Source organism: Etheostoma cragini, chromosome 9, assembly GCF_013103735.1.
Source record: "Etheostoma cragini isolate CJK2018 chromosome 9, CSU_Ecrag_1.0, whole genome shotgun sequence".
NCBI lineage: Eukaryota > Metazoa > Chordata > Actinopteri > Perciformes > Percidae > Etheostoma > Etheostoma cragini.
The window spans coordinates 24,831,846-24,859,502 of record NC_048415.1 but is presented as its reverse complement, the minus strand read 5'-3'; the positions used below and the strand labels follow the sequence as shown (position 1 = coordinate 24,859,502).

General features: G+C 42.4%; 1 protein-coding gene across 2 annotated transcripts; it reads right to left on the bottom strand.

The window, feature by feature from the left end:
- Positions 1-27,339, bottom strand: kita (KIT proto-oncogene, receptor tyrosine kinase a). 2 transcript variants are annotated; one of them, XM_034880903.1, is made up of 21 exons: positions 26,934-27,339; positions 23,181-23,435; positions 20,933-21,217; positions 20,698-20,834; positions 18,968-19,160; positions 17,897-18,083; positions 17,086-17,201; positions 16,714-16,828; positions 13,852-14,036; positions 12,290-12,396; positions 11,820-11,946; positions 11,180-11,284; positions 10,407-10,517; positions 9,762-9,903; positions 8,778-8,872; positions 8,548-8,678; positions 7,503-7,625; positions 5,937-6,048; positions 5,742-5,841; positions 5,331-5,436; positions 1-2,779 (listed from the first exon to the last, which is right to left on the bottom strand). In XM_034880903.1, exons 1-21 carry the CDS (start codon positions 26,986-26,988, stop codon positions 2,597-2,599), a joined length of 2,970 nt encoding a protein of 989 aa, XP_034736794.1. In that variant the 5' UTR covers positions 26,989-27,339; the 3' UTR covers positions 1-2,596. The 2 variants fall into 2 exon arrangements, with proteins under 2 accessions (XP_034736794.1, XP_034736795.1); XM_034880904.1 differs by having other exon boundaries at positions 18,968-19,139.
- Between the last annotated feature and the right edge of the window lie 318 nt (positions 27,340-27,657).

Genomic DNA, 27,657 nt, shown 5'->3' with positions numbered 1-27,657 from the left:
TTCATTGGGAATTCATTATACACAATTTTATTTACATTGACACGTTTTAGCAACACATCAAATTTACACTGTAACACTAAAGCCTCAGGTTCAATAAATATGTAGGGAGAACTCTTAGGGGAACAATACATGAAAAATAATCTCTATTATTCTGAAACATCTCAATCCTGGTTGTAAATTTCACTAATGTCATTTTTACTGCATTGGATATTGGTGATCACATGTGACCACTGGGAGCCATTTAGTCTGTTTTGCAGAGGCAGTTACCAAATGAACTGCCATAACTGATTGAAATGATGAAACAGCCCAAATAACATTAGCCAAAGTGAATCTCTTCCGTTTTAGTTACCATGGTGACAGAGACACAAGCAGCTTGTTTTTGTTTTTTTACTCCAGTTGGACCTACTGTTTGAAATCTGCACACATAAGAAAATACAGCATTAGAAAAGTCTGCATCAATGTACCACATCGTCACTGAGATAACCTCGAAAGCATCAACATTACTTTTACAGTAAACGCACATTCATATTTCCAAGAAGACAAAGCAGTAAGACCGGGGGGGGGGTTCAGTAGCCTAAAGGACTTGATGAATCTTTATTAGTGGCACCTCTTAATACTTACATAAGATATATAATTCTTTGAATTCTGCAATCATACAGACATGCACACAAAGACAAATAGACACATGCAAATACACGCTCACATGCTCACGTGCACACACACACACTCACACACAAACACACACACACACACACACTGGTGCTCTTCACAACAACCACCACCAGTAGGAGGAGGGGAATTATAATGGTCTGGGCTGAGACAGACTACTGGCTGAGAGGTGCTGAAAGTCCCACTTCTGATGGAGGAAACAGCTGGATACAAAGAAAAGAAGCACGGCTGGGAAACCAGCTACTGGTCGGAGAACAATGAGATGACCCACACACGTCTGAACAGAGAGGAACATTACAGTCCACTTAGTGGCATTTCACATCACCCTAACTTCAGCTATGATGTACAGTATACTGTCAATAGCTGCAAAGATGAATTTCTTAACTTTTTTGAATAATGGATTAATCGTTTTGAGTCCAAATTCTCTGATTGCAGCTTCTTAAATGTGATTTATTTCTAGTTCCTTCACTCCTCTGTGACAGTGAAATGAATATCTTTGAAAGTTGTGGACAAAACAAACACTTGAGGACGTCATTGTAGGCCTTTACAGTGATCACCATGTTTAACACTTCCTGACCTTTTACAGTCCAAACAATCGATTCACTCCAAAAAAGAATTAACAGGTTAATGAAAATAATTAGAAAATTGCAGCCCTAATACTGTACAATAGGGAACTACAGTGTTAGCATGGGCAAAACAAACACACCAATTGCAAAACACAAGGGTTCCCGTTTCCTGGTCCTTCATGAAGTGGAAGAAAAAGCAGAGAAAACACATGTCAGAAAGGGAAGTACCTGTCTACTTCACGTAAACAAAGACCATACACTGGATGTGACAGTAGAGCAAACCATATAAACCCATACAGTTATTTACACCTTAACAAAAGAACTTTCCAGCAGTCCAGGTGTCCAAAAGTGAAACTACACACCTATGCATCCGATGCTTAACAAAGCTAAGACGAATGCCAAGGCTTCTCAGAATGTCTTCTTCGTCAAATGTTTATCTTCCCATTGCATCGTATAGCAATGACTACTATCATTACCTGCAGATATGTACACATATACAGTTAACAAGCACATACATGAAAAGCTAGCGTACCATGTCTGAACCAAATCTCTAAAGACAACTGTGTGTGTGTAATCGTGTGCTGACCCATGTCATGCGGTAACAGATCTAGAAAAGACAGTTCTATAGTAGCGACATCAACATTATAAAGGGCAGAAATGTATTTCCAAATCGACTTGAAGCACTTACGGACCCTAAGTATGACCGACCATGCTGTCTAATAGCTTATATACCAGTATGTGTATCTACATTTAAATCGACCCCCAGAAAAGTATCTCCTTCGTGACAATAGAAATAATACTGCAAGGGTAAAAAAAAGATAGAAACGAAAGCTGCATTGTGTGGTGTGTGTGTGTGTGTGACGTGTAGTTCAAGTGCCTCAAGTGCTTTTCCTCCAAACGATTGCAAACAGCCAACCAAAAAAAAAAAAAAAACCCGGAAAAAAAATCCATGACTGAAAAACCACAGAATAGCAAAACACAAAATGTAAAAAGAAAGAAAAAAAATATCAGGAAATGTCACACAAAAAAAAAAAGGAATATAACAAAAGAACAGTTTAATAATGTACTTTACATAGATTTAGAGTTAGGTTTGATGTCCCCGCACCCTGGCCCGGAGCCTTAAAAGTTTTTGCTATGAGTAGGGGCGCATAGTCCAACAGTCCTCCCTTTAATTGTTAGGCAATAGTAGTAAAAACAAGGATAAAAGCCATTCCTCCTTTGTTGGTAATAGATGGCAATTACCATTTGTCTGCAACACATGCTGCCGGTGCTGGGGCGGGGGGTGGGTGTAGTGGTTGGGTAGTTTGTGGCGGAAACATTACAGGCACTTTCTGAGGCAGCCCAACAGGTCAGGTGGGTCCTTACACCCGTTGGGCTCTGAGGGTTGTCCCCTCGAGGAAGACCTCGTGCTGGAGCAGTAAGGGCTGGGTCGCTCCGCTGTTGCTGCTGACTGAGTGGAGACGGTGAAACGGAGCGCTCTGAGAACTGGGCTCCTCCCTGGCTCTGGGCGTCGCAGGAAGCTTGGAGCTAAAGTTCAGATAAATCTGAAGACACAGAAGACGTGAAAGAGAGAAAAAAGAGATATTTAGATGAGGTTTCAGACATCTCAGTAACATTGGTGAAACTGTGGGTGTGCGTCAGGACATCTGGGTGTGCCACATCTAATGATCTCTATCGTTAAAACCCCACATACCACATATAATTTAATTTCTACTTTATTGATCCCCTATGGGGAAACTACAATTTAAACTCTGTTGTTATTACACACTACACACAGGCCTGAAATGCACACACATGTCCTCAGGTTAACTAATGGAGAGATGTCAGAGTGAAGGGGCTACCAGTGCTGGACCAGCACCCAGGGCAGTTGAGTGGGGTTTGGTGCCTTGCTAAAGAGCATCTTGGCAGTGGCCAGGAGGGGAACTGGCATCTCTCCTGCTCCCAGTCCACACTCCTTTCTTGGGTCCGTGTGGGGACTAGAACCAGCCACTCTCCGTTTCCCATCCCAACTCTCGACAAACTGAACTACTGCCCAACACTGCATCAAGAGTGTCTCACGTTTTTTGCATAAAATGCCTCACATTTTTCAATTAAATGAGCAATAAAGCACCTGAGGGCAGTCAGTTTTGGGGTTGTATATAGAACTTTTGGATTGCTTTAATTTGATTTCATCCACGGACAGGCGGGAAGCGCAAGAGAGAGAGAGAGAGAGAGAGAGAGAGAGAGAGAGAGAGAGAGAGAGCTACAATAACAGCGGTTTCCATGTGTCTGCTGATTTGGAGTGATTATTGTGAATGCTCTGATTAAAAAAATATCAAATAACAAATGTAACATGAAGCTTTGTGTGTGATGACAGTTTTAGATTTAACAGCTACTGCCGCACCTACAGCCAGTGTGCTCCAAGCACTGGGGAGTTTGCCCTGACTTTTTCTCTCTTTGGTGTGCAGGCTCTGTATGATGGCTGATATTGTTTTTTGAAGAACATCCTTTCGATTGTATTTTAAAATGAACTATTATTATAACTGGGCTATAATAGCCCAACAAAGAGTTCGTTGTCTATCAGATCGCGAGAACAACGGAGGCGCTCATGCAGCATGCACCATGTAGCATGATTAACTCTAGTCAAGTCAGACTTTAAATGCAGGGTTAGGGGTTATGCCTCCAAATTCAGAGCAGCAGAGAGTTCAACACAACTGTCCATACTGCGAGGGGTCCATGACCTTTAGCTGAATCATGTGCGAACATTTTGGAGGTGTTATGTAAAAAACTTTTCCCACAAGAACTGATGTGTCTTACAACCACACTCGTAGCTAAGAGGCCCAGCTGTGAACATTTACGCAAAACATACATGAGAACAAAAAAATTCAAATGTACATTTTTTCAGAATTTCAGCTTGAAATAAACCTGGTGCCCATTTCAATCAGGAGACACATTAGGTTTATTGTACAGCTCAATGAAAAGTACAAAGTCTTTGGAGATTAGAATCCATCGCTATATGAATCAGGTCTTGGACTCGAGTCCGGACTCAAAACTGTTTTTCTATGGTCTCGGACTTTTCTTGGACTCGCTAGCATTTGGACTGGGACTTGTCTCGGTCTCAGACACTGGTCTTGCCAAATATGGCTTTTGGTCTCAACCGGGTCCATTTGTCTTTCTTATGTTGATCACCATATTGATATTATTACACAACCATATGTCATTCTGTTTTCTTTAGATTAGATCATAGTATGTCAGGGGAATGGCAATACTCATAAATCCTGGGTGCTGTGACACTATTTTTCTTTTATAACAACAAATAACCCAGAATGAATGTCTTGATAATTTTTGCGTAAGACCTTTTTTCTGTCCTCTTGACTCAGACTCTTAACTTTTTGGACTCGGCCTGGACTTGGTCTTGACTCGGACTCTTAACTTTTTGGACTCGGTCTGGACTCGGACTTAACCAGTCCTAGTCCTCGACTTGTCTTGGACTCAACAAAGGTGGTCTTGACTCTAGCTCTGATATGAATATTTCATATATCTATATAGGGGTTGCCTGCAATGATGCTAAGTAGTAGAGGGAGAAACAGATTTTTAAAATCAGGGTTGTGGCTTTGTGATTGGCCCTGGCAATTTGTGTAAGATTCTGATTGGTTGAGCTGGAAGGTGGACCAGCTGATTCCATTTAGGAAGAGAGCATTGTCTTCCTGAAAGAATTTACACTGAGCTTTATTTAAATCAGGAGAGACCAGTTGCATGTATGCAACAGTTATACACAGCGAAAAAATGAATTAAGTCTTGCTGAGTTAAGTCTTCCTGAAAGAATTTACGCTGCGCTACATTCAGGGGTCAGCGTTTAGCACAGAGGACGATGCTTTGATTCATGTTGCCTATTATATATGAACATATTCTATGTTTTTTTTGTATGCAGGATCACAAGTTGTAGCAAAGGTCTCACATGAACCATGTCACATCAGCATTCACCGCTTTGGGAAGCTGGAGCCGCTCCTATTTCACAAACTCATAATCCTTCTGAAACCCTTGTGAAGTCTTCTCGGTTCATTATTTTGAAATATTTATAGTGAGAGTAAAGACGGTCAAAGAGGTCCAACCTACATGTTTAGTGGCATCTGATAGCTGCTGTTCGATCCTTTCCACGACCTTCCTGAAGGGGGGTCTGTTGAAGGGGTCAGCATCCCAGCAGGATCTCATGATCTGATACCTGCGTAGCAGCATAGAAACACACAAACACTTTCACATCTCTGCAGTTATCACATCCGCTTTCTTTTTTGTTTGTATTTTGTTTTCCGTCCTCAGTTCCGTCTAAGAATTTTAGTTATGCTCGTGGAAAGCCAAATGCAACAGGATGAGAGCCGACTGCTATTGAAATCCCCCACATTGCAGTCTTTCATAGTCTCACCACCTCCATCTACCATTTCACACCATCTTCCTTATGATTCCTTAAAAGCTCACATTTCACTTGGAAACCTTTAACACACACTCATATTTCATATTTCAACAACTCACATTTCACTGGGTGCAAACTCTGGAGCATCCATTCTGTATCCTTCTTTGATCAGTTTGTAGAACTTGGCGTCCACTGGCATACCCGGATAAGGACTGTTTCCTACGTTCAGAGGGGAGATTCAGTTACATTGTGCGTCTCCGAAAACACACAGACAGCCAGACAAACAAACACACACAACGGATGGATAGACTTACCTAGTGAGAAGATTTCCCAAAGCAAGATGCCATAGGACCACACGTCACTCTCAAATGTATACACACACTCAAAGATACTTTCTGGAGACATCCATTTCACCGGCAGACGAGCCTAAACAAACAAAGAGGACTCTGTGACTAGATGAGCTCATTCACTGAAAGCAGTTTTTTGTTTCCATTCTTTTTTTTCCGAATCTATAATGATGGTGAGTGAGGATTACTAAAAGAACAGAATGTACCAGATACCAGGTATGCACAGTGTTTGCCTGAGGATCTAAAATATTGAAAAATGCAAAAACAGCTGCAGGTACATATACCTTCAAACCTCTGGATTGGGTTTCAAATCCATTACAAAGTATGCGTTGGAAGTCTAACTACTAGCTAAGTCAATGTAGCATCACAAGCTAACAATAACAGTTACATAAGGCCAAACAATACGTTAAAAATAAAAATGCATGCCCTTATTATGCAAGCTTAAATTAGGCTTAAGTGTGGATATCAATAAAATGGGTGGTAAAATAAATGTGCTTTAAAGTTTGGCATTTTAACATGGTGTCTATGGGGAGTGTTTTCTGAACCAGCCACAAGTGGCCATTCGAGGAATTGTAGTTTTTGGCGCTTCGCATTGGCTTCTATTTCAGCACGGGAGGTTTCTGCTTGGTCGGAACAGGCCTGAACGTACAGAAATACGTGAACTGACCAATACTGCATGTCCCGGTGGTGGAACCTCATTGTCATCCATTACTAGAGCATCACGGGAAGAAAAAACAGTCTGCGTACGAAGGAGGTTGGAGTGTGTGGATGGGTTAAACAGCTACACGACTTTAACCCAGGAAATCGTGTCCCGTGTGAATTCAAAAGTGAACATTGACTTACTTTAACTTACTTATATATATTACCTTACTCACAATACTTCATGTACATGGTTGAAGTTACATAACATGTATATCATTGACACATACACACTGGTTATGCTAAACTAACTGACGTTGTCAGTCTTCGCATTGCCAGACCTTCCTCGACAGCTTTGCAGAACAGGGTCTCGTCTTGGGCGGCGCTAAGCCCCAGATGCAATGACGGCATCTCTGCAAAATAGCCTCAGGAAGGAACTTGTTTTGGTGGAACATGTGTACGTTCGAGAGGGTTTTTAGTCGTGCAAGAGAAAACTCAGATTGGATACGTAGTCTAGCTAGATGTCTGGATTTACCCTGAGGAACATGCAAAGCTTTAAAGCGTAACTTTTTAATATTAATCGACGCCTGTTACATTCAAGCCGTTGCCAAATGAGTTGCTACAAAGCTAATTAAGACTCCTCAGAACTCTTTCTTTATTTCTCAGCATGACTATGTTAAGAAGATTGTGGCGTCCGGGGACTTTGGCTTGAACCATGGGGACACATTGACGGTTTTGTTGTCAATACTTAGAATTCCTCATGGAGACGGCAGAAACTCCTCGCAACTCCACCGGTTTAGAAGGTGACGGACATCCCAAAATAAGGGAGATCCTTTTATGATGGATGTATCTCATTTCAAATTCCAAAGTGTCAACTCTTAAGCGCAGACTTACGTTGCCTTTGACGACATAGTTGGAGTCCGTGTTGATGTCTCGGGCCAGGCCAAAATCACAGATCTTTGCTACTCTTCCTTGAGTCAGGAGGATGTTTCTGGCAGCCAGGTCTCTGTGGATACACTGAAAAACAAATACACCACTAGCTTTAATATCTAATGACACATGTCATAGACATGAGCAATCAATTAGGGATGGATACAGTGCTTTTTCTAATGCAGTTTGTTACTGAATTTCCACACTTGGATGTGTAACACACAACCACTGACACATGAGCTTACTGGCTTACTTACTGGCCACAGTATCTTGCCTCCACAGCTAATAAATCTTTCAACAGCATGCTCTAACATGCGTTTTAGGGCGTTTTCACACCTACCTCATTTGCTCCGGACTTTCGGACTTTTCAGTCCAGAACAAAAAGACCAAATTTTGGTCCGATAACAAGATGGGGTCTCTGTCCGGACCAAAGTGAATGGTCTGGTTCGTTTTTAGTGTGAAAGCCTTTTTTGGATGGTGGACTTTCGGACCCCCTTGCATTTCAAGCTCGGTGCTTAGTGTGTAAGCTGTGAGAGTGAGTGACTGTAAATGTGTTCAGAGCAGACAGCTGTCAGCTATCAAAGCAGGGTATACATCAGTTTAATTGTTAAGTGGTATTAAATGTACAGTTTTAGGCTTGTCTCCGCTTGTCTCAGAATAAATGCTCCAGAAAGAAGGGGGGGGCAGCAGGCAGTAGAAAAAACTCAGAGAGAGGATACAAGAGGAAGTATCTGGAGATGCAGCTCACGTATGTGATGAAGACAGGAGGTAGTTTTGTCACGCATAGATCTTTAGTGCAGTGTGAAACCAACATTATTGGATCAAATGTATACAATGTAACAAAAACATGAACCTTGGACCGGACCTTGGTTCGGACTTTCAGGTGTGAAAATGCCCTTAGATCTGTTCATTGGCTGTGGAAAGATGATCCATCCTCTATCAGATACTTTGTAGAATTTACACCAGAGGTCATCCAAAAAGCAAGTATGATAGTGTATCTGATGCTCACATTTTTGGCCGCCAAGAACTCCATGCCTTTGGCCACTTGGTGTGAGAAGCTGAGAAGGTCTTCGGTGTCTAGAGACAGACCATCCTCGTCGAACATCTCACTCTCTGCGTCTGCTTCAATGTAGAAGTCACCTGAGAGCACACAAAGGACGGAAAACGTTTTACTTTAACTGCCTTTTTTGTGTATTTTAAGACTGAGATGTAGGATCGATGAATGGCTGGCTGGCTTACCTTTGCGTAGTGAGCGTCTCTTCTCTGATGATGAGCCGAACGGCAGTTTGCCGGCAGCAGAAGGCCTCATGGTCATGTAGCCGTTCAAGCTGTCACTGTGAAGAGGAAAGGAGCAGTCTGGTGTCAGCTGAGCACAGCCACACATAGGCACGCTGCTGTCCAAATCCCCTCCTCCTACGCACATTCTGGATAGTAAATACTAGCACTCTAGTGCTTTCCTCTTACACACAATATACCGTTCTTCAATCACAGTGTCTATGCCAGTCTCTTAAGCCAAGGACCCCTCCACTGAAGGAGAGACAGAGCAGGGACCCCCTACTACACATATTTTATAACACAAAGTTGCATGATAAATTGGGCCATGCAGTGCAGCCTAAAGCCTTTACACATGTCTTTTTTGTTTAGAATACTAAGCTATTAAAATAGCCTAATAATTGTTGGCATCATTTTAAAACTAATATTTTAATGTTACGTACATGTGAAACAGTGAATCCTTAGGATGAACTCTATCTGTGGATGGCTTCCTTAGTGACTCCCCTACCTACAGGCCAGTATTTGCTTTTACTGCATGTTGGATTCATGTTAAGGCTTTTTAATTTTTGTAAAACCTTTCAAAAATTAATAATAATTTGGAGGCCTCCCTGCATTGACTCTAGTTGAAGATCCGTGGTCTATGCCATCGTACCTTATTTGTTATCTGGTCTGACAGTTAAGTTGTGTGTGTTTGTGTGTTATTTTTCTATGTTGTGGTATTTCAGCATTAGTGATAGTATCAAGTTTTATTGTATAGGGCCAAATCCGTGTGTATTATTGATAGCTTAATAATTTTTTAAGGTGACCTCTTACACCACCAGTCAAGGGACATCGGATGTAAAATAGCCTTCAGGCTAATTCTGGCACATTTTACTTGTGTGTATTATCAGCATGCAATGCCTCTGATTAATCAACGTGACATCAAATAAAATGAAATAAACAGAAGCTGACCCAGCTGCGTCTCTCTGCGGCATGACGTTGCGGTAGTAGCAGTCTTCCTCGAGCTTATTGCAGATGAAGGATTCCCTTTTTCTGCGTAGAAAGTTAAGGAGGTCTCCAAAGCAGCAATACTCTGTGATCACTAGTGTAGGGCCTGCAGAGCAAGAAAACATGTCTCATGATGATGATCTTTCAAGATCCATGACTTACATGGAGTCTTTAAGTCAAATGAAGCCGGCAGCTACAGGACGAATCACAACAAAACATTTTGAACAAAAACTCTGGACTCTGAAGTTGCTGCTGTTGAATTTTTAGCCCATCTTTATGCATCTTTATCATAACATTCTTGTGTTTTTTCATCTTGTTATCTTGTCTTGTAATAGTGTTGCCATGTACTGTCTTAGTGTTAAAAATGTCCCTATCTGTTGAGCCCTTTTGTTTTTACTCTTGTAGTAGGAATATCTGTCTTATCTGTTGTGCATTTTCTTTTCTTTTTTAATTCTTCACCATAGGGATAGTGACAAACAAATTTAGATTCCTCTGCATGTCTAGCATATGTGAAGAAATTGATAATAACTTGACTTGAAAATTTCCCTCAAGTTTCCAGTTTCAATCTGCAGTCCTAGATAACACTACACGACAACATGGCTGCCGCACCTCCAACGGTGCAGGCTCCCAGCAGGTTGACAATATTCATGTGGTTTCCCAAGTAACTGAGAACTTTCAGCTCTGACATCAGCGCCTCTTTCTCTGTGGAATGAGCACTTGCTGTGGGAAAAAAAGAAAGAAAAGGAATTGGAACATAATCAGTATCAGAATCAAAAGGATTAAGAACTCAGGTGATGTTGAGCTTGGATGACTAATACATGGTACATACACAGTAATGTGCAAGATTAAAACAAAAGTGGTTGTTGCTGGAGGCAAAATGCTATTAAAAGTGTCGTCACAGTGAAGGTGGATTCGGCAGCTGTGTTCAAGCCACTACATAAAAATATCCACATTATTGCTGTCTGTCCCTGAATACCTACAGGAAAGTTATTTTTTAATCACTTCTTTATAAAAGCGCACAGCTACCATGCATATTTGTCTCATAATTAACCCTCTGAGGACAAAGGACGCTCTGCTTATTTGCTATTTTAATCACCTAAGACTTTGGTAAACTCATTTCAAGCACCGAAACAATTCAACACATCATAGGTTAAGGATTAGGAATTTCAAAAATCGAACGTTAACGTCTTTGGCTTTAGCGACACATTGTCTATCCTTTAGTTTGTTTTCAACATTTTGATGTGTTGGGATCAGTCATTTGCAAATACCTTAAAAAGATTAATTTAAGAAGATATGTGAATTTGCCTTTCAGACCTAAGAGGGGTAAAATAGCCACGCTGTGCTCGTCCCATTTCATTTGCATGTGTGCGTACAGCGCTTACTTTTGAGCATTTTCACAGCCACCGTCATGACTGAATCTGCTTTGGAGAGTCCATACGCAGTGGCTTCCACCACTTTCCCAAATGCACCAGATCCCAGTGTCTTCCCTGAAGACAGAAAGACAGACACAAAACTGTTATTCCCCATCCCGTTTCCCTCCCACAAACTGGCCCCATGCCAAGTTTTAGCCCCCGGGCTGTGTACGGAGGCACCAGGACACGCAGGATCCTGTTTAAGGAGGTTTGCTCAAAACAACACCCAGAATATGTCAATACTATTCTGTTTGGAGTGAGGGAGTTGGGTTTCATCATTAAAGAGCTGTGGAACTGGTTAGTGACCACAAACAAGGCTAAAAAAGACATGGCATCCACATAAACAGAAAACAAGAGTGTTTTTACAATCAGCATGAAGTAGCCTGAGGCTGGCAGTGATGATGTCATGAGGTCTGCACTTCTTTTATGACTGAGACTATTAGTGACACACACACACCATCGTGTATATCGACATTATTCGACTCCTACGATGATTTACACACAAGACGTGAAAATTCGGATGTGCACTTCAGTGTCAGAAATGACTTCAAGAGGAATGGAATTGGCTTAGACATAATTTTCGATAAAAGGAGTACAGGACAGGACTCACCAAAACGCAAATTGTTTCGAGGGAACTCCCACTGGTGATCGTACGGTAGCTGGGTGGGGTCAATGTACACATAGTTGTTTCCATGGATGCCCTCAATAACTTTCCACTGGATCTGATATTTTGGTTTCTGCCATGAATAAAAACAAAAAACATCCATTACTGTAAGTAATTTCAAGTAAGTTATTTCAACACGCTTTACTCTTTTTGCATGACTTGCTATGAGTCATAATGCAACAGACACAGGTGCTGATTTTGGTGGGGGTGTAGGTATCAGATTTCGTCATGTTCCAGATCAATTTAGTTGATAAAAACAATTGTTCATAACAACATGTAATTCCAAGTGACATCCATTTTTGCGGAAAAATCCACAAAAACGTCTATCCCCACAGGGCAGGCACAGACACAGCCGTTCTGCTGCTGCGCTGGCTACACGCTACACCACACACTGGATAAGTGCAGAACTGTCTTACCTGCATGTACTTGTAGAACAGCATTATAAGGACAAGGCAGAGGATGCCTGCTGCTGATACAGAGCAAATTAGCAGAGGGGTGAACAGATCATGGGGAACAGTTCTTTCTGCAGGGTGACAGAAATGATAATGTTAGATGCAAGAGCAGTGGCAATACAGTCAATCAGTGACTATTTCTAGGGTTGCCATCTTCACACTCTAAATGACATTGCAAAGGGGGCAGGAGCAAGAGAAGGCTAAGTCCTAGTGAAGCTCACGTGGTAAAATCACAGTGAACTAATCAAATTATATACTGAACATACTGTGGCGTTCTACAGCTGTGGCTGTGAGTGACACTATGTTATCAGTGTTCTGTTCCTTTGTGTCTGGCTGTTTGTGATCCCTTATTGTTTTGCTCCTCTGTCCAGTGGGGTGTAATAAGCTATTTAGAGATAAGAAGCTTTTCCTCCACTTCAATCTGAGAATGCAGAGTCTGCAGGAACTAATCCGATGTAAACCTGTCAGTGGTTTCTAAAGCTTTGTGTATTCTCTGCTGCAGCTCACACTGACACCTCCAAGCCTCCCACAGACCCAGAACGCCCAGCACCGCCAGGACTCCCACTGCGCTCCACACTCTCAGCGCCTCCGCCTGGTCTGCTGTTACTCGGTGAAGCACAAAAATCTTGGCCACACGCTCCCAAAGGCCTGTCCTGCCTGGCCAACACTGTCCTTCCTCATAATGCTCGCCCACACACCACAGAGCCACAGTTATCCCCCCGTGTCCTGCATGAACCCGGGTCTCCAGGCTCAGGCAGGGACAACTTCGCTCTACTTTCAGTTCCTGCACTCGCACCACTTTGAGGGAAATTGCATGGCAGATGGGGAAGCCGTTACACCAGAGAAAATTTGGAGACAAAGTAAACAATGGACTTAAGCTAATTCCCATGTCTAAGTGATAACATTGTATCAGACCAATCGTGTCGGAGGTATCGCTTATGTTTACCTAACAGATTATAAAAGACCAACCTCTAGTTATGAGACCACATTTATGGGTTAATCCTTGCCAAGATAATGCTTGTAGTAAATACCCTGAGTAGAGGTTAAATCCCATGTTGGGTTTGTAGAACTGCTAAGATTTCTTTCTTTTTTTTCTAGATGCATAGGGGAGGGGAGGGAGTCACATGCTTTTAGAGCAGTAGTAGTAGTGTGCACATCCCCACAGGTGAGGTGCAGGGCAACAAAGGGACTGGATACAAATGAAAAGAATGAGATTCCCGAACTCTGCTACCCGGGGGGGACAATAAAACGTATGGGAGAATTAGCAGAGCGCAGGCATCTCATTCTTTTCAATCACATGCTTTTAACATCCCTAAGGATTAAGTGTTATTGATACTAACAGGTGGAGTTCATGTCTGTATGTCCTCTCTTGTGCTGTTGACTCTGCACTTAATTCTAATCCGAAGGTGAGACATGCAGAGGATTACATCAAATCAGCAACAAAACATGAGACTGACGGGCGCCCCTTTGTCACGTGGCCCCTCGGTATGTTTACGCTACCACGCATGTACGTGATTTCAACTCACCGCTGATAGAAAACAGTGTGTAGGCCTGCTCTCCCTCCACCGTAGCCACACATTCAAGAGTACTGAACCGTCCTCTGCTCACGTTCACCCGACTCTCGACCTCCGTCTTCCCGAACGGGGGGCTGAACAGGGTGACGGTGATGACGTTGCGCTCCTCCTGGGTTGCATTCACCTGTTGGGAGCACCTGAAGGCAAACGATTAGACATTGTTTTTAAAGCACTTAAGGCATCTCTGAGCTATATGTCAGTCTCTCACGTACGCATCTCTCCTCTATGCCTCTGCAAAACACACATTCCTGTTTTCTTGTTGAGTCTTGAAAACACTTTTATGCTGTAAAAACTTTGCACAACATGCAGGACCAAAGAAACATGTTCAATTCAAATCAATTCAAATGAAATTTTTAATCCCCAGGAATTAAATGACACTAAGAGCAGCATGTTCCACCACATACAGTACATCAACAATAAAACAAATAAGTAGATAGTAGGGTAGTAAGTAGAAGGTTCTTGGTTCGAATCCAGGTCACGTGTATGTTCTCCCCATGTTTGCGTGGGTGGGATGCGTGGGATTATGACCAAAGGTCATAATAAAATCTGTGAATTCCTCATGGGTGAAATGTATAGGTAATAATCCAGGGCTCCATATTTCCCAGCACCTCGCCATAATAAAGAGCAACTGGTATCTACTTTATGTGCTCTCTGGTCACAGGCTCATGTGGGTCACAATACTTTTTTGTACATTTGCCAGTCCTTCCAGAAATGCAGAGTTATTCTTGTGGGTAAAATTCCTTGATTAAGCGGCACGTTTTCTTAAAAAATGTGATCAAATATACGGGATACATACACTTACAAAATCTGCGATGTGATGTAAAACAGACTGTGTTTGTCTTCTCGCGTAATTACGTCACTTCATAACGTTCCCATGGCAACAGGCAACAGGTGGCTGTTCTTGTGTGTGGTGAACACAACATTTTCTAACTACTTTCAATGTATGCCGTGAAAGTGTGGTGTATTTGATAAAATGCGCACCCCCCCATCCCCCACATACATATGCAGACTTTGGCTGATTATGCATTGAATTATGCAATCCCATAATCATATTTTTCTAGAGGGACTGATTAGCCGGTGGTGGAATTTACCTAAGTAAATTTACTCAAGAACTGTACTTAGGTAAAAATTTGAGGTACTTTTCAAGCTACTTTCAACTTCTACTGCGCTTTTTTATTTTCAATACTTTAAGTACATTTTCCATATGATACTTCCAAGCAATTACTTTAGTAACATTTTCAATGCAGGACCTGTACTTGTAACAGAGTGTTCTGACAGTCTGGTATTAGTACTTTTACTTAAAAATCTTAAATACTTCTTAATACTTCTTCCACCAAAGACATTTGCGTGCCTGTACATAATGACTATTAAGTGGATTTGACTATAATTTAAAAATGACAGGATCAGGTTTGGATAATCACTTATGATTCACTGCCTATGCCGTTCGGGATTGGTGTTGCTATAGCAACCAGGTGCTCCTCCTTCCACACACTTTATGTGTGACACAACATATGCCGCGTCCACTCAGGCACAAGTCCCGGGCCCCTACCAATCACAAGTCAACTCTTGCCAATCTCCTGTCACATGAGCGGCAACTTATCACTCAGCCAATCACAAGTCAGCTCTGTCAAATCCTACAATCCCACATTCCACCGTAATCATCATTCCTGACTCGATCCAATGTGTCTTTAGTGTGACCTTTTGCACATGTCTGATGAGTTCTGCAAACATCAGTGCAGATCTGAAAGGGTGGGTGGATGGGTGGTGCTCAGCGATGGAGTCTAGCTAAGAAAATCCATCTTGTATCTGGTATATACAGGCCTCATTGCCATTGCAAAAGCCATGACATCTGTTAGCGATCAGAAAATATTACAAAAATAAGTGGATTATTTTAGAGCATTTTATTCATACATACCACATGCTGTTTTTTCACAATCCAAGCATATTCTGTCGTTGCTTTTTGCTTTAATTTGTCTTTTATTTTTATTTTATTTTTTATAATTGTAAGTGATTGGAGGGAAGCACAATATCTACTACGTTTTTGTGCAAAGGAAAGACTGCTACGGGTAGAACAAGGCCACATCCACTTCATCCAACAATAATTTGTCCACATCTTTCCTGGCATCATTTCAAGAACATGTGCTTCAAACTGTTTAGTTTGTAAATGACTCACACACTACTTTATATTCCAGGTCCATAGGTGGCGCTGTGTATGCCACAGAAATTCGCCAACAAACGGAGAAGAAGGGTGGAACATGTGCAGAGAGTTTGCATGCTGTATACAAACAGTATATTTTGCCCTCGTAACCCTAATCTCAATATCTTCTCCAGCAGGAACACAAGCATGAAGTCTGCCATTGTTTTTGAAGATTATTTTTTGGGGATTTTAGGCCTTGAATGTCAGGATATCTGAAGAAGTGAAAGGGAAAAGAGAGAGAGGGGGTATGACATGCGAACCCGGGCCCGCTGCGTCGAGGAGTAAACCTATGTGGGCGCCCGATCTACCAGCGGAGTAACCCGGGCGCTTGTAGTCCGCCATTTTTGTTATGAGACGTCGTTGAAGGCTAGAGGTCAAGGGGTGTGGCGATGACATCACCCATGCGCAAGTATGCAGCTAAGCCTTTCAAACAAAGATGCAAGGGTGGTCTTTTAAAAAAAAATTGCAGTGGGACCAGATTTCACATAAGTGGGCAGATTCATTTGGATAATCAGCCAAATCAAAGCAAAACATGTGCGTTTACACCAAAAAGCATTTGCGTGTGGATGGACTCTAAGAGGCTGATTGAGAAAAAGGGATTTTATGGCCATTCTCACCTGGCATAGGGCTTTTCACAGTAGTACCAGGTGATCTGAGGGGCGGGGAACCCCTCCGCTACACAGCGTACCTGTCCATTCACTGGACCCTCGTGAGACACAATCTCAGGTTTACCTATCAAACACAAGTTAATGTCAGGTCAGAGATATAAAAACAAGCTTTTTTTCTTCATTTTACTGTGTTGAACCTTAGTGAGTCATGAATATTACAGAGTGAGGTGAGGTAGAGAGCAAAGCCGGCTCATTTCGCACAAGGAAAAAGCTCAATGAAACCTTTTCCCGTGTGTGACCTCCTGAAGATTAATGCAATGGGGAGCAATGTGACTCATTTTGTGGCTTAAGGTAACAAAAAACCTCTCCGACACAACTTACTGATCACAAAGATGGTGAACGTGTGGTTTACTGAAGCGTCGCCGTTGGAGGCCTGGAAGGTGTAAACTCCGCTCTCTGACATTTTCAGCCGCACCAGCCTCAGCTCACTGCTGTACCTAATCACAAAAGAACAGCATTTTCAGCATTCATGCATTCACCATTGTTCAAGAACTATCAGTAAAACGTGTTTTTGCATACATTAACAGAAAATGTCAAAGCTGCCAGAGAAGATGAGAAGATGTTTTCCAATATTTGCATTCTCATATTAGGGCTTTGCAGTTTTCAAGTAGTCTCGAGGCTACTTTAGAAATCTCTTTTCCCCACAGTTGACATGGACTTATTGATTATTGTGTTCCCTCATGTCCCTTTTGCTCAAAAGGGCCACATCCAATGAAGGCTTAAAGGTCATGTCCTATTATTCACATGTTCTATAAATGTTTGGAACAAACACCATGAAGCGTGAGCTAAAATGCATTACGCTGAACATGCCACATTGGATAGTATTGTGTAATACTTCCATATGCATCAAATGGGTAATACTGCAGACATTTCATGGTTTCTCTTCCTCCAAAAGCCATTTCTATTCTCACAGTTCCCATTTTGCTAAAAACCCCAGAGCATTTTTTTTTTAGAACGAAAGCTGTACTTGTCAGGGAGCTGTGAGAAAGGCAGCTGTTCCATTAGTACCTCCACTGAACCCGCAGCCAAACCAAAGGACGTGAAATTCCACTGAACGAAGGTAATGAACATTTTCATCTATGTGTTAAAAGTAGGACACTGAAAGCAAGCATGTGTTTGTGTGCAGTCTCACCTGTATTCATGGCTGTGTGTGGTGATGACATGGTCGCTTGTGTTCCTGAGCTCGCGGCCCATGAAGCTCCAGGAGAAAGAGCGAGGCTTTGGATAAGCCTCCATGTCAACATTTAGGGGCAGACTCTCACCTGAACGGACCTGGATGGTTTCGTTGCTTATGGGTGTTAAGTTAATGAATCCCTTTTCTGAAAAATAAGGAAATGAGATATTGTTACAAGGATTTACAGAGGTAACATTTTTGCCTGTATTTATTTGAGTCAAAATAAATATAGACATAGAGACTTACAGGCAAGTCACAAAGTTACCCAACAAACACATTTGAAAATCTTACAGTCCAAAAACTGGATCGTTCCACATATGTCCAGAAAATGCAAATGTTTCACTTTTTACAGCACAGCTTAAATTCCTCCAGAAAGACTTCTCCTCTCTCTAAACTAAACAGCTGTTTGAGGAGTTCATGCCATGGATTTTACGAGCCAATCCCAGCATGACGTCCCTGTTTTAAACCTGTCTCTCTCTCCTGCTCACTTGTCATTTCAGGCTAAGAGCACAACCCTCCTCGCCCCCTCGCTCCTCCGGTCTTCATCATGCACAGCTCCAGGGTCCTCTTTGGGTATATCACACCACCATCGGGGAATTATCTTTTGGTTTTTTACCCTTTAAAAAAATATAATTGCATCAAGGTGGAGTATCTCCAAAGTCTGTATATTTAATATTATGCATATGTACAATAATCTGCAACAAAGTCTCTTCTGATTAAAATGCAATTATGATAAGAAGATCGCCTCTTTTCTCATACCTGGCTGTTACATAGAAGGCTATACACACACACACACACACACTCACACACACACACACACACACACACACTTGCAATTACCACTCATCGCCATTTGTGCCGCCAAAGAGAAAAAAGCAGAGATCTACAAGATCATACATTTTAAGGTGCTGTTGGAATTGTTTTGTTCTATTTAAAAAAAAATGATTGGCTGTTTAAAGTTCCACATATTTCTTCTTTTTTTCAACTCCATCTGAAATCAGTTCTCTCTTGGAGTCTTGGTGTACTCACCATAAACATCGAGCCACACTGACCGCAAGCTGGTCCCTCGTTCATTCTGGGCTTCACATTGGTACCTCCCGGCGTCTTGGTGTCCGACCGCTGCGATGTGCAATATGGCGCTGCGCACGTGAGTGAAGTCCTCGGTCAGGATACGCGAAGCACCGTCAACCTTTGCTGGTTGCTGTGGATACCAGACGGCACCCTGTCAACGCCCAGAGATCTCTAGAGATTAACCCCATCTGCATGTCTAAACATGCCAAGCACACAAACACAGACACACAACATCTGCATGCCAGTACACATATATACACACACGCACACACACACACACACACACACACACACACAGTACTCCACATGGTACACACACAGCCCAGATCCTGAAGCCTAGACAAGTGAACTTTGACCCATTTCACTCTTGTTATGATACCAGGTACTGTTCGCAAGGACAACTCTCAGGTAAAGGAAACCAATGTACACAAAACAATTTAATTTGTAATTTTGTTTTATTACAACGCCTCTTTTTTTCATGATTGTCGCACAGGTTTTGTTTTTTGTTTTGGAACCCTAAGAGGCCGTCTGTTGCGTCAGCTTCATTTTGACCAGATTTTAGACAATAATTAATGCAGCTGGGAGGTAGTTCTGACTAAGTGTCACTTCCTAAATTCACTTGAAAGGTGATTTATAAAGTATACTTTACAGTGGAATCAGAAAATGACACTGGTGGTCCATCCCCAGGACAGCTAAAATGTAGTGGTTTTAAAACCTTTAGGTCAAATATCAGTGTGAACTTATCAAAGCCCGTTCAAATCCTACAAGGCCAACCCGTTCTCACTCCGAAGGCGTAAAATACGGACATTTTGGACGTCTGATGCAACAAAAAAGGCGTCCTTTGTCGTGTGTAGAACGTACCAAGGAGAGCAGCACCTAGACGGTGTTTAAAGAATAATGTGTAAGGAGGAAAATCTGCGTAGTGAGGTTGGTCGAGGGGGGGTGGATGGGACTTTCACCCAGGAGAGCAGGGTTTGTGTCCCAGGTGTCCTTAACCGTCCTATTGTCCTCTTTTGACCCCTTTAAAAAATGTCTATATCTGAAATATGGGTTTAATTTTAACCAAATTAACATGAAAAATGGATTGGATTCTATACATACAACTTTCATTCCTGAAGAAAGTCATCTTTACATTCTTCTGATCTTAAATATTAGTCAAAATAATTCATAATTTCTGTTTTTTGTAACTCAAATATTAGGTACAATTCCATACAAATGACGGTTATTAAGCATGAATTCCAAAAAGTAGTGTAAAACTAGTGCTAGTAAGGTGGTGTTAGTGAATACAAAAATAAAAGTCTGAAAAAGGGACAAAATGTCAAATTTTTGCCAGTTTTTGACCCGGGGGGACAATACAAGGGTTAACCGTTCGTTATTGCTGCGTGTGATGGAACCGTTAAGCCCACACTCGACCTTTTCCTAAACCTAACAGCATCAAACGGGACAACAATAGTCCCAACCCAGCACGTGCTATATTACTCTAAAGGAGACCCAACCAAGCATGTGTTATATGACGGTAAAGGAGACTTTTACCGTCAATAACAACAACAAAAGCCAATCTGTCTGCATTTTACGAGAAGGGAGTAAGAATAAGGCAACCATCGATACTCAATTCGTAGTGTCTTCTAGTAAAAAAATCGTCCACCAACGGCACAGTACAGAGCAAAGAAAAGGCAGAAGGGTCTCACCGAGCCAGGCGGGGTGACCCATTTTAGCGTGATTTCTCCGTTTACATTAGAGGTGTTGCAGGTGAGGGAGAGACTCTCATTCCGGGTGAGAATCACTCTTTTTGTTGCCATCTCAATCACAGGAGGAGCAACGGCAACTGAAAGGAAACCAAAAACAAATAGGACTAAATTTTTGACCTGTGCTTTGTGACGCAACAATGCACATTTCTGCATGTGTGCATTTACACCACTTTACCTGGTCTCACTGTCAGGTGGTAGTCGTGTGATCGGACGTACTCTTCCCTGAGTCTCCCTGTGCACACATAGCAACCTCCGTAGGCCTTTTGTGTGTTGTGGATGAGGATGCCTTGCTCCAGGCTTGCAGTAAACTGGAGACCAGAGGCCAGAGCGCTACCGGAACATGTTTCCAGGCGCAGGTTGTCCAGACTTGGATCTGTTGCCAGGCAGGAGATGGAAGCATTGTCTCCCACTCGAGTGAGAATGTTGAACACCATTGATTTTCTGAAGGGATTGTCTGGATCTGCCAAAGAATGGAGGCGTTTGAGGTGTTAGTGGGGCTGCACACTCAGTTGTAGAAGCTTTTAGTTTGTGACAGCCATGATATACAGTAACAGTGCTAACATCCATTTTCCCACCATCATTTTTGTTATTCTGACTTATTTTTTGGTAATTTGACTTCCTTACAATATGTTGCAAGAAGAATTAGTCTCTTTTTCATAACAGACAGTGATGAACGCATAATGGCGAGTATATTTGTGGGCAAGCTGAACTCTGGTCCGACTGGAAATGAGTCTCGGTTCGCTTTCAAGTCTAGTCGAGTTTTGGAGAGCGACTTGACCCAACTATAGGAAGTGAACCAAAAAACTGTGCATTGTGGGTTAAAAGTGAGTGGAAACTTTGATCGCGCACTGGGAATCAACATTAAGTCAGTTAGTAGCAGGCATGAAAGAAAATGTCCTGGGTACACACGTGGTCAAATGAGGAGGTGCACGCTTTCATTGAAATATGGTCTAATGATCGCACAACACAGTTGCTTGTGGACACACAAAAACATGCAAAAGTTCAAATGTTTGGCTTCTTCTAAGATTTTTGATAAAGGAAAAACATCAAACCCAAAGCTGAAAACCCAAGACAGCATCAGTATGGTGGGGCTCTATTATTTCTGAGACCGGGAAGTGTTGGCAGGATTCACTCGGATATTCTGTCCACGGGCAACCGTTGTCGACTGCGTGGCATTTGGTTACAATGTTTGGTGAGCCTGACAAAGTGCAGTGTGAACACTAACCATTGACTGTTAATATTAATAGACAAACTATCCGGTTAGGCACAGTGCTGCACATGCAGAAGTACCTTAAACCTGCATTCTACCTGAATTCCTGCAGGGGGAGACACCTTAAACCTGCATTATATCCGATCTCCAGCAGGGGGAGACTTCTTTAACCTGCTTTCTATCTGAAATCCAGCAGGGGGCGACATATGCAGTTGCGAAAGGAGGTCGGTTTCTGTAGAAATCTATAAGAAATTGACCCACTTCTCACTTGATTTATTACCTCAGTAAACATTTTCATAATGACTTTATGGTCTTAATCTCAATCGTTTTAAAATCTTCTGCAATACAGAACGATGTTTAATGGCACTTGGTGTTACCATGGTAACCACAGGTGTTGCCAAATCAACCGGAATAGAAATCCCATGGGACACAAGTTTACAATCTTATCATTCAACTGGTTTATTTTTAAAAATTTGCGGAATTAACAGGCACAAAGACCTGCTATGTCAAAGCAATGACTCTGCTGTAGTCGTCCATGTTGATCTAATCCAAATCTTTAAAAAAAGCTACATCTGAGCCTCTCATCTAAGAACTGCTGGGGGCTTTAGCGGTAGATGTGTGGATTGTGGAGTGAATGATCAGCACATGATATTGGCCGGCAGTGATGGCAGTGTGCCAAGGGGATGTGGAGTCACATCGAGAAGAAAAATACAGTAAAACTCAGTCATGCACTCGATAAACACATACTGTATCTACTGTACCTGTCCGGGGCAAAGTAACAAACACCTTACTCTGCAAGCACACCCACACACACTGCTTCCTTCCTCTAGATTTCATTTCTCTTCTCCTCCCTCTTATCCAAAAAACACACGTAATTCTCAAACCGGCAAAACAGATTGAAAGCAGAAAATGCAGAAAATCCATGTTATGTACTTCTTTACAAATGAAATACACGTCTGACTGACCGGCTGACATGTGGCGAGCATTCATTTTAGAAAACAATTAGTTTTTAGAAATGTCTCATGATGAATTGTCTCGTAATGGGTGCTTTTAAACTTTTGAAGAAGAAGGGGAAAAAATCACAACACTCAATTCTATCGAATCGCAATACCCATCGAATTGGCACCCATGTATTGTGAAGAAATTTGGGACAAAAGCATATCGTCCCAGCCCTGGTAAAGACATTAAGACATTTCCGGTTCCATCCAGCTACCTTTCACATAGACGTAGATGGAGATCTGCTCCATGGAGCTCTCCTCCAGGCAGATGTAGCGGCCCATGTGGACGGGCTGCGCCCTGGCGATGCGCAGCGAGGACATCCCAGGGCTCTTTTTCTCTCCCCGCACCTTCGGCCGGTCCTCCCGCTGCCACTGCATCTCCTTCTCGCCCTGGCAACGCAGCTCGAAGGGTGCATTGAGTGGGACGACGAGGTGGGGGCCGACGGGGATGATAGTGGGCTTGGTGTTGCCTATAAAGGGATACATATCAAACATACCAAAATCATGCCAATTTGTGTTATTGACATGTTACAAAGCAGTCCCATTTTACCACACTCTGGAGGAAAACATCACAAAAGATCATGGCCACATCGCTTTTCCCTATGTTCACTCACTTGAAAATAGATTGGTCGGACAATTTAATTGGAAAATATTGGCTTATCATAGATATATTGGTATCTATAGTACTGATGTGTGTGATATGAGCCCATGTGAGAACCTTTTAAAATAGATATAATAAAGAATAAATATGCTTAGGTGATTTAGAAATGGTGCCATTACAACTGACTGATGCTGAACACAGTACTGATGTTTAATTTAATTTTATCTTCTCATGTGTTCTTCTAGGTTGACAACTGGTTGGTTGATTAGTTGACAAAGTATAATAATGTTAAATATTCTTTAAAGCATAGTTTCTGTTGCCTCCATGAGGAATTCTCATCCATGTGATACAAGCCTTCAGTGATCGCGCATCACCTCCAGACCCCAGGCCCCCCCATCCTCGCTACAGAAGGGAAGTCATTTTCTCACCAGTGTTGTGTCAACACCTACAGACCCATGAGATTTATGTGCATTAGAACAGCTTAACGACATAATCCCTCATCCAACGGCTCCTCCTTCACACTTCAGAAGACTTTTTTTAAATACAGCGTTTTTTTAGTCCCAACGACTACTCAAAGCGCTTTTCCATAGTATAGGAACCATTCACCCTTCACAGACACACATACTGTGGCTGAGGCTGCCATCTGCTAACATCGGTTAACACTCACACAAATATACACACTGATGGGGAAGCTCAAGGTTCAGTGTCTTGCCCAAGGACACTCTGACATGGGACTGTAGGGCCAGGCGTTGAACCCCCAACCTTCCACTTGGCAGGTGACCGCTCTTTCACCTGAGCCACAGCCGCTTTCATTTACTACCTGACTGGGAGATTTTGGCAATACACATGTTAACACTTAACAACAACACCTGTATAGGGCATAAATAAAAGGTGTTATGTTAAAGCGGCAGAAGAGCCAATCAGATAATGGCGTTTGGCCCCTTAAGGGTGGGGTTAGAGCTTCAGTGTGGACACGCTGTGAGCAGTTCAACCATAGTTTAGTTGACATAAAACAGTTGAAACTATGCAGTATTTCACAAGGAAAGATGCCCTCCTCCTGGAGGGCATTCCATATCAATGTTTGGATCTCTTGTGTTTAACGGGTATCTACATGACTAATAATTGTAAAAGCAGCAGTAATACAACTATGTTTGATCATTTTGGAAACACAAACATTCGGATTCTTCTATTCTTATAGGTCCAACTTCAACGATGTACAGTATGTGATCATGTATTTTAGAATATTTGACTTTCATCATAATGCAGGTGAAGAGGGTTGGCAGGGACTGAACCATGAGGGTTTTGACATCTGAGCAGATAATCATATGCAGAGGAAATCAAAACAATATTATATAAGAAGTCCACATTCACTGTGGTCAAGGTTTTATGATCTCAAAAAGTAACTTGTGCCGCACACACATTTTTCTCTCCCTGTACTGTTTTTACCAGTCATGGTGAAAGATAAGAAGAAGTGTGTGTAGCATGAGGACATGAGCGACTGTGTGGTGCTTTCAAAGACAGAGATGTAATCTGCTGCACCAACTGAAAACAGGTGGGGGAAGCGAGTGAGTAATGAATGATGTTCCCTGAGAAAACACCACCATTGTGGGGATTTTTCCATTGAAGCCACCTGTGACAAACTGCAGGACTCGGAGCCTGCAGAAGGACTAGGAAACAAGGTGCTGCTGACAAAGATGCTCCATCCATCCATCCAACCATCACTCCTTTGATGCAAAACATCCATTCATCTCCCATATGAAATCAATTAGCCTGCACTCCCATTCCCACAGTCTTTAGGCCTACTTCGATGGCTTTAAAGATCTACCGTATAACGTAAAAAAGGGTGTGGTGGCGTGATAACAGAAACGCTTACATAACTCATCGTGATTTGGGAACAGGTTAGCAAACCGCAATGCTACATTGTCAGTTCTAATTGCTTCTGTTTGCAGAGCATCTGTGCGTAAATATTTGACAGTCAACTGTGGAATTTACGGTAAAGGTTTTGCTGTCAACAGGGCAGGGGCGAGATAAAAAAAGAGGATCTACAAGTTCTCCTTGTGAGGTATTAATTGACGAATTATTTGAATCGTATTTGAATTATTGCAAGAAACAGGAAAAGTGAACTAGGTTTTCCTCCCCTATGTAAACTGGCTTAGGCAGACTTCGCCGGTTGACTTATTACATCACATGACAAGCAAGCTTGCGTACACTGCGTGAAGATTCAAATTCCCTGAAGACATGTTGTGGACATCAACAGCCCCCCAGGAGCCCATCGTAGACTTTCAAGTCAAATGGAAATGGGGGCAATAAATTGAGTCGACCCCCCCCCCCCAAGACTGATGGTTGGAAAAGGATGGCAAAGTTAGACAGCAACACTGTGGTTCAATGCTTGTTTCAGCAACGATGGCTTTGTGTGTGTGTGTGTGTGTGTGTGTCTGAGTGAGTGCGCGTGTCCGTGTGTTTGTGCGTGTGCGTGTGTGCAGCTTTCCAACACAGCTTTGCATAAATTTGCGAGATAACTCTGAAGAAACCCCAAACTCTGTTTCCTGCCAATAAAAAAAACTAACTTTGAATAGAGTCGACTGCATAAGAACAGACTGTGGAAACAGAGCGTGACTATATAAAAAAGGCAGAAAAATACAATGATGTGTTTCCGGACCTTGACCTGTGCGTAGACACTGCAGATAATACCAGGCCGTAATAGCTGCAATGTGTTTTCAAAAGCAATAAAGCAAACTGGTCTAAAGCACTCGGTAAAACGTGACACTATTTATCCAACAAATGAGAAATTAAAGCAGAATGCAAACAAGATAAACCAGCCGGCAGTTTGCATGCTACCAGGAATCCAGAGTTGCCATTATATTTCCATAATGACGGTTATGAACCCGCAGAAACGTGTCGCGTTCATGGCGTACACGTCTGTTTTCATTGAGAATAACATCAGCTGTTTACTTTACCTCCACTGGTTGATTACTTTTTTTGTTTGTTATTAATGGCGCTCTGTTCTCGGACTAAAACATGAATTATTAAAGTAGCGCGCTGGCATCCACATCATCAGCCAAAGTATCTACTTTCCTCATCAGGTTTCAGGGACTTTGCGTTTGTCTTATCAGCAGCCTTCATATCTCATTGCACCGCTTCCCAGAACAAAGAAAAGTGTGGAGAAATGCATGATGAAGGCGACCCGGCGAACGTGGAGCAATTTCATTCACGATAATGCATATCCTTTTTTACCTAATCTAATTAAAGGAGTTATAAACACCTGAAGTCAATTAGAGATGCTCGACCCTGCGTTGTCCAAACTGCAACAAGTTGCCTGCGTGCGTGCGTAAACTGGCGCATCAAGCGCAAATATGGCCAGTCTTACCTGGATGGAAGGTTAACTGCAAAAACACAGCCAGCAGTATCCAGTGGTAATCCATAGTTATTATTCCATGGGTCTAGCTGTGAAGGTGAGCCAGTGCCTCTCTTGTTAAGGTGTCTCTAGTCTACTCGTCGAGCGCGTCGGAGTTGTGGGAAGTTGACTGAGGGCTGGGATCGAGGCGCACTGAACACGTAGTTAAAGGCACAGATGCTCTGTGTATATGTACACAGCCCGCAGCAGCAGCAGCCTTCGCCTATCTGCACATGCCGTTCTCCTGGAGCGCGCCTGAGGGGGACGATATAGCCTATAGGCCGGCCAGGTATCTTTGTGGCGTCAACATGTTTATCGGAGCCAGTGGTGGAGCCTATTACGCACGCCACACACACAGAGAGGGAGGTGTTTGTGACCTGCTGTGTGCTTCCAGAGAAAAGATAGACCGAACAGGGGCAAACTGACAGATCAAGACAATGATACATCCAAGAAGATAAAACTGTTATGAGAACTAGGAGGAGTTGAGAATGAATCCCATTCTCTTTTGTAAACCATTGTCCGAATTACCATAAGTTAAGAACGTCCATCTTGAATGCTATGCCTGATCAAAATCCAGACTTGTTTTGTGATGATGACAAATGGATTGTGGTTCTTTAAGTATGAAGGGTATATGTTGTCCAACTATGTCTCTAATGTCATGAAGGGTTATTGGTTAAACCCTTGTGTTGTCCTTGGG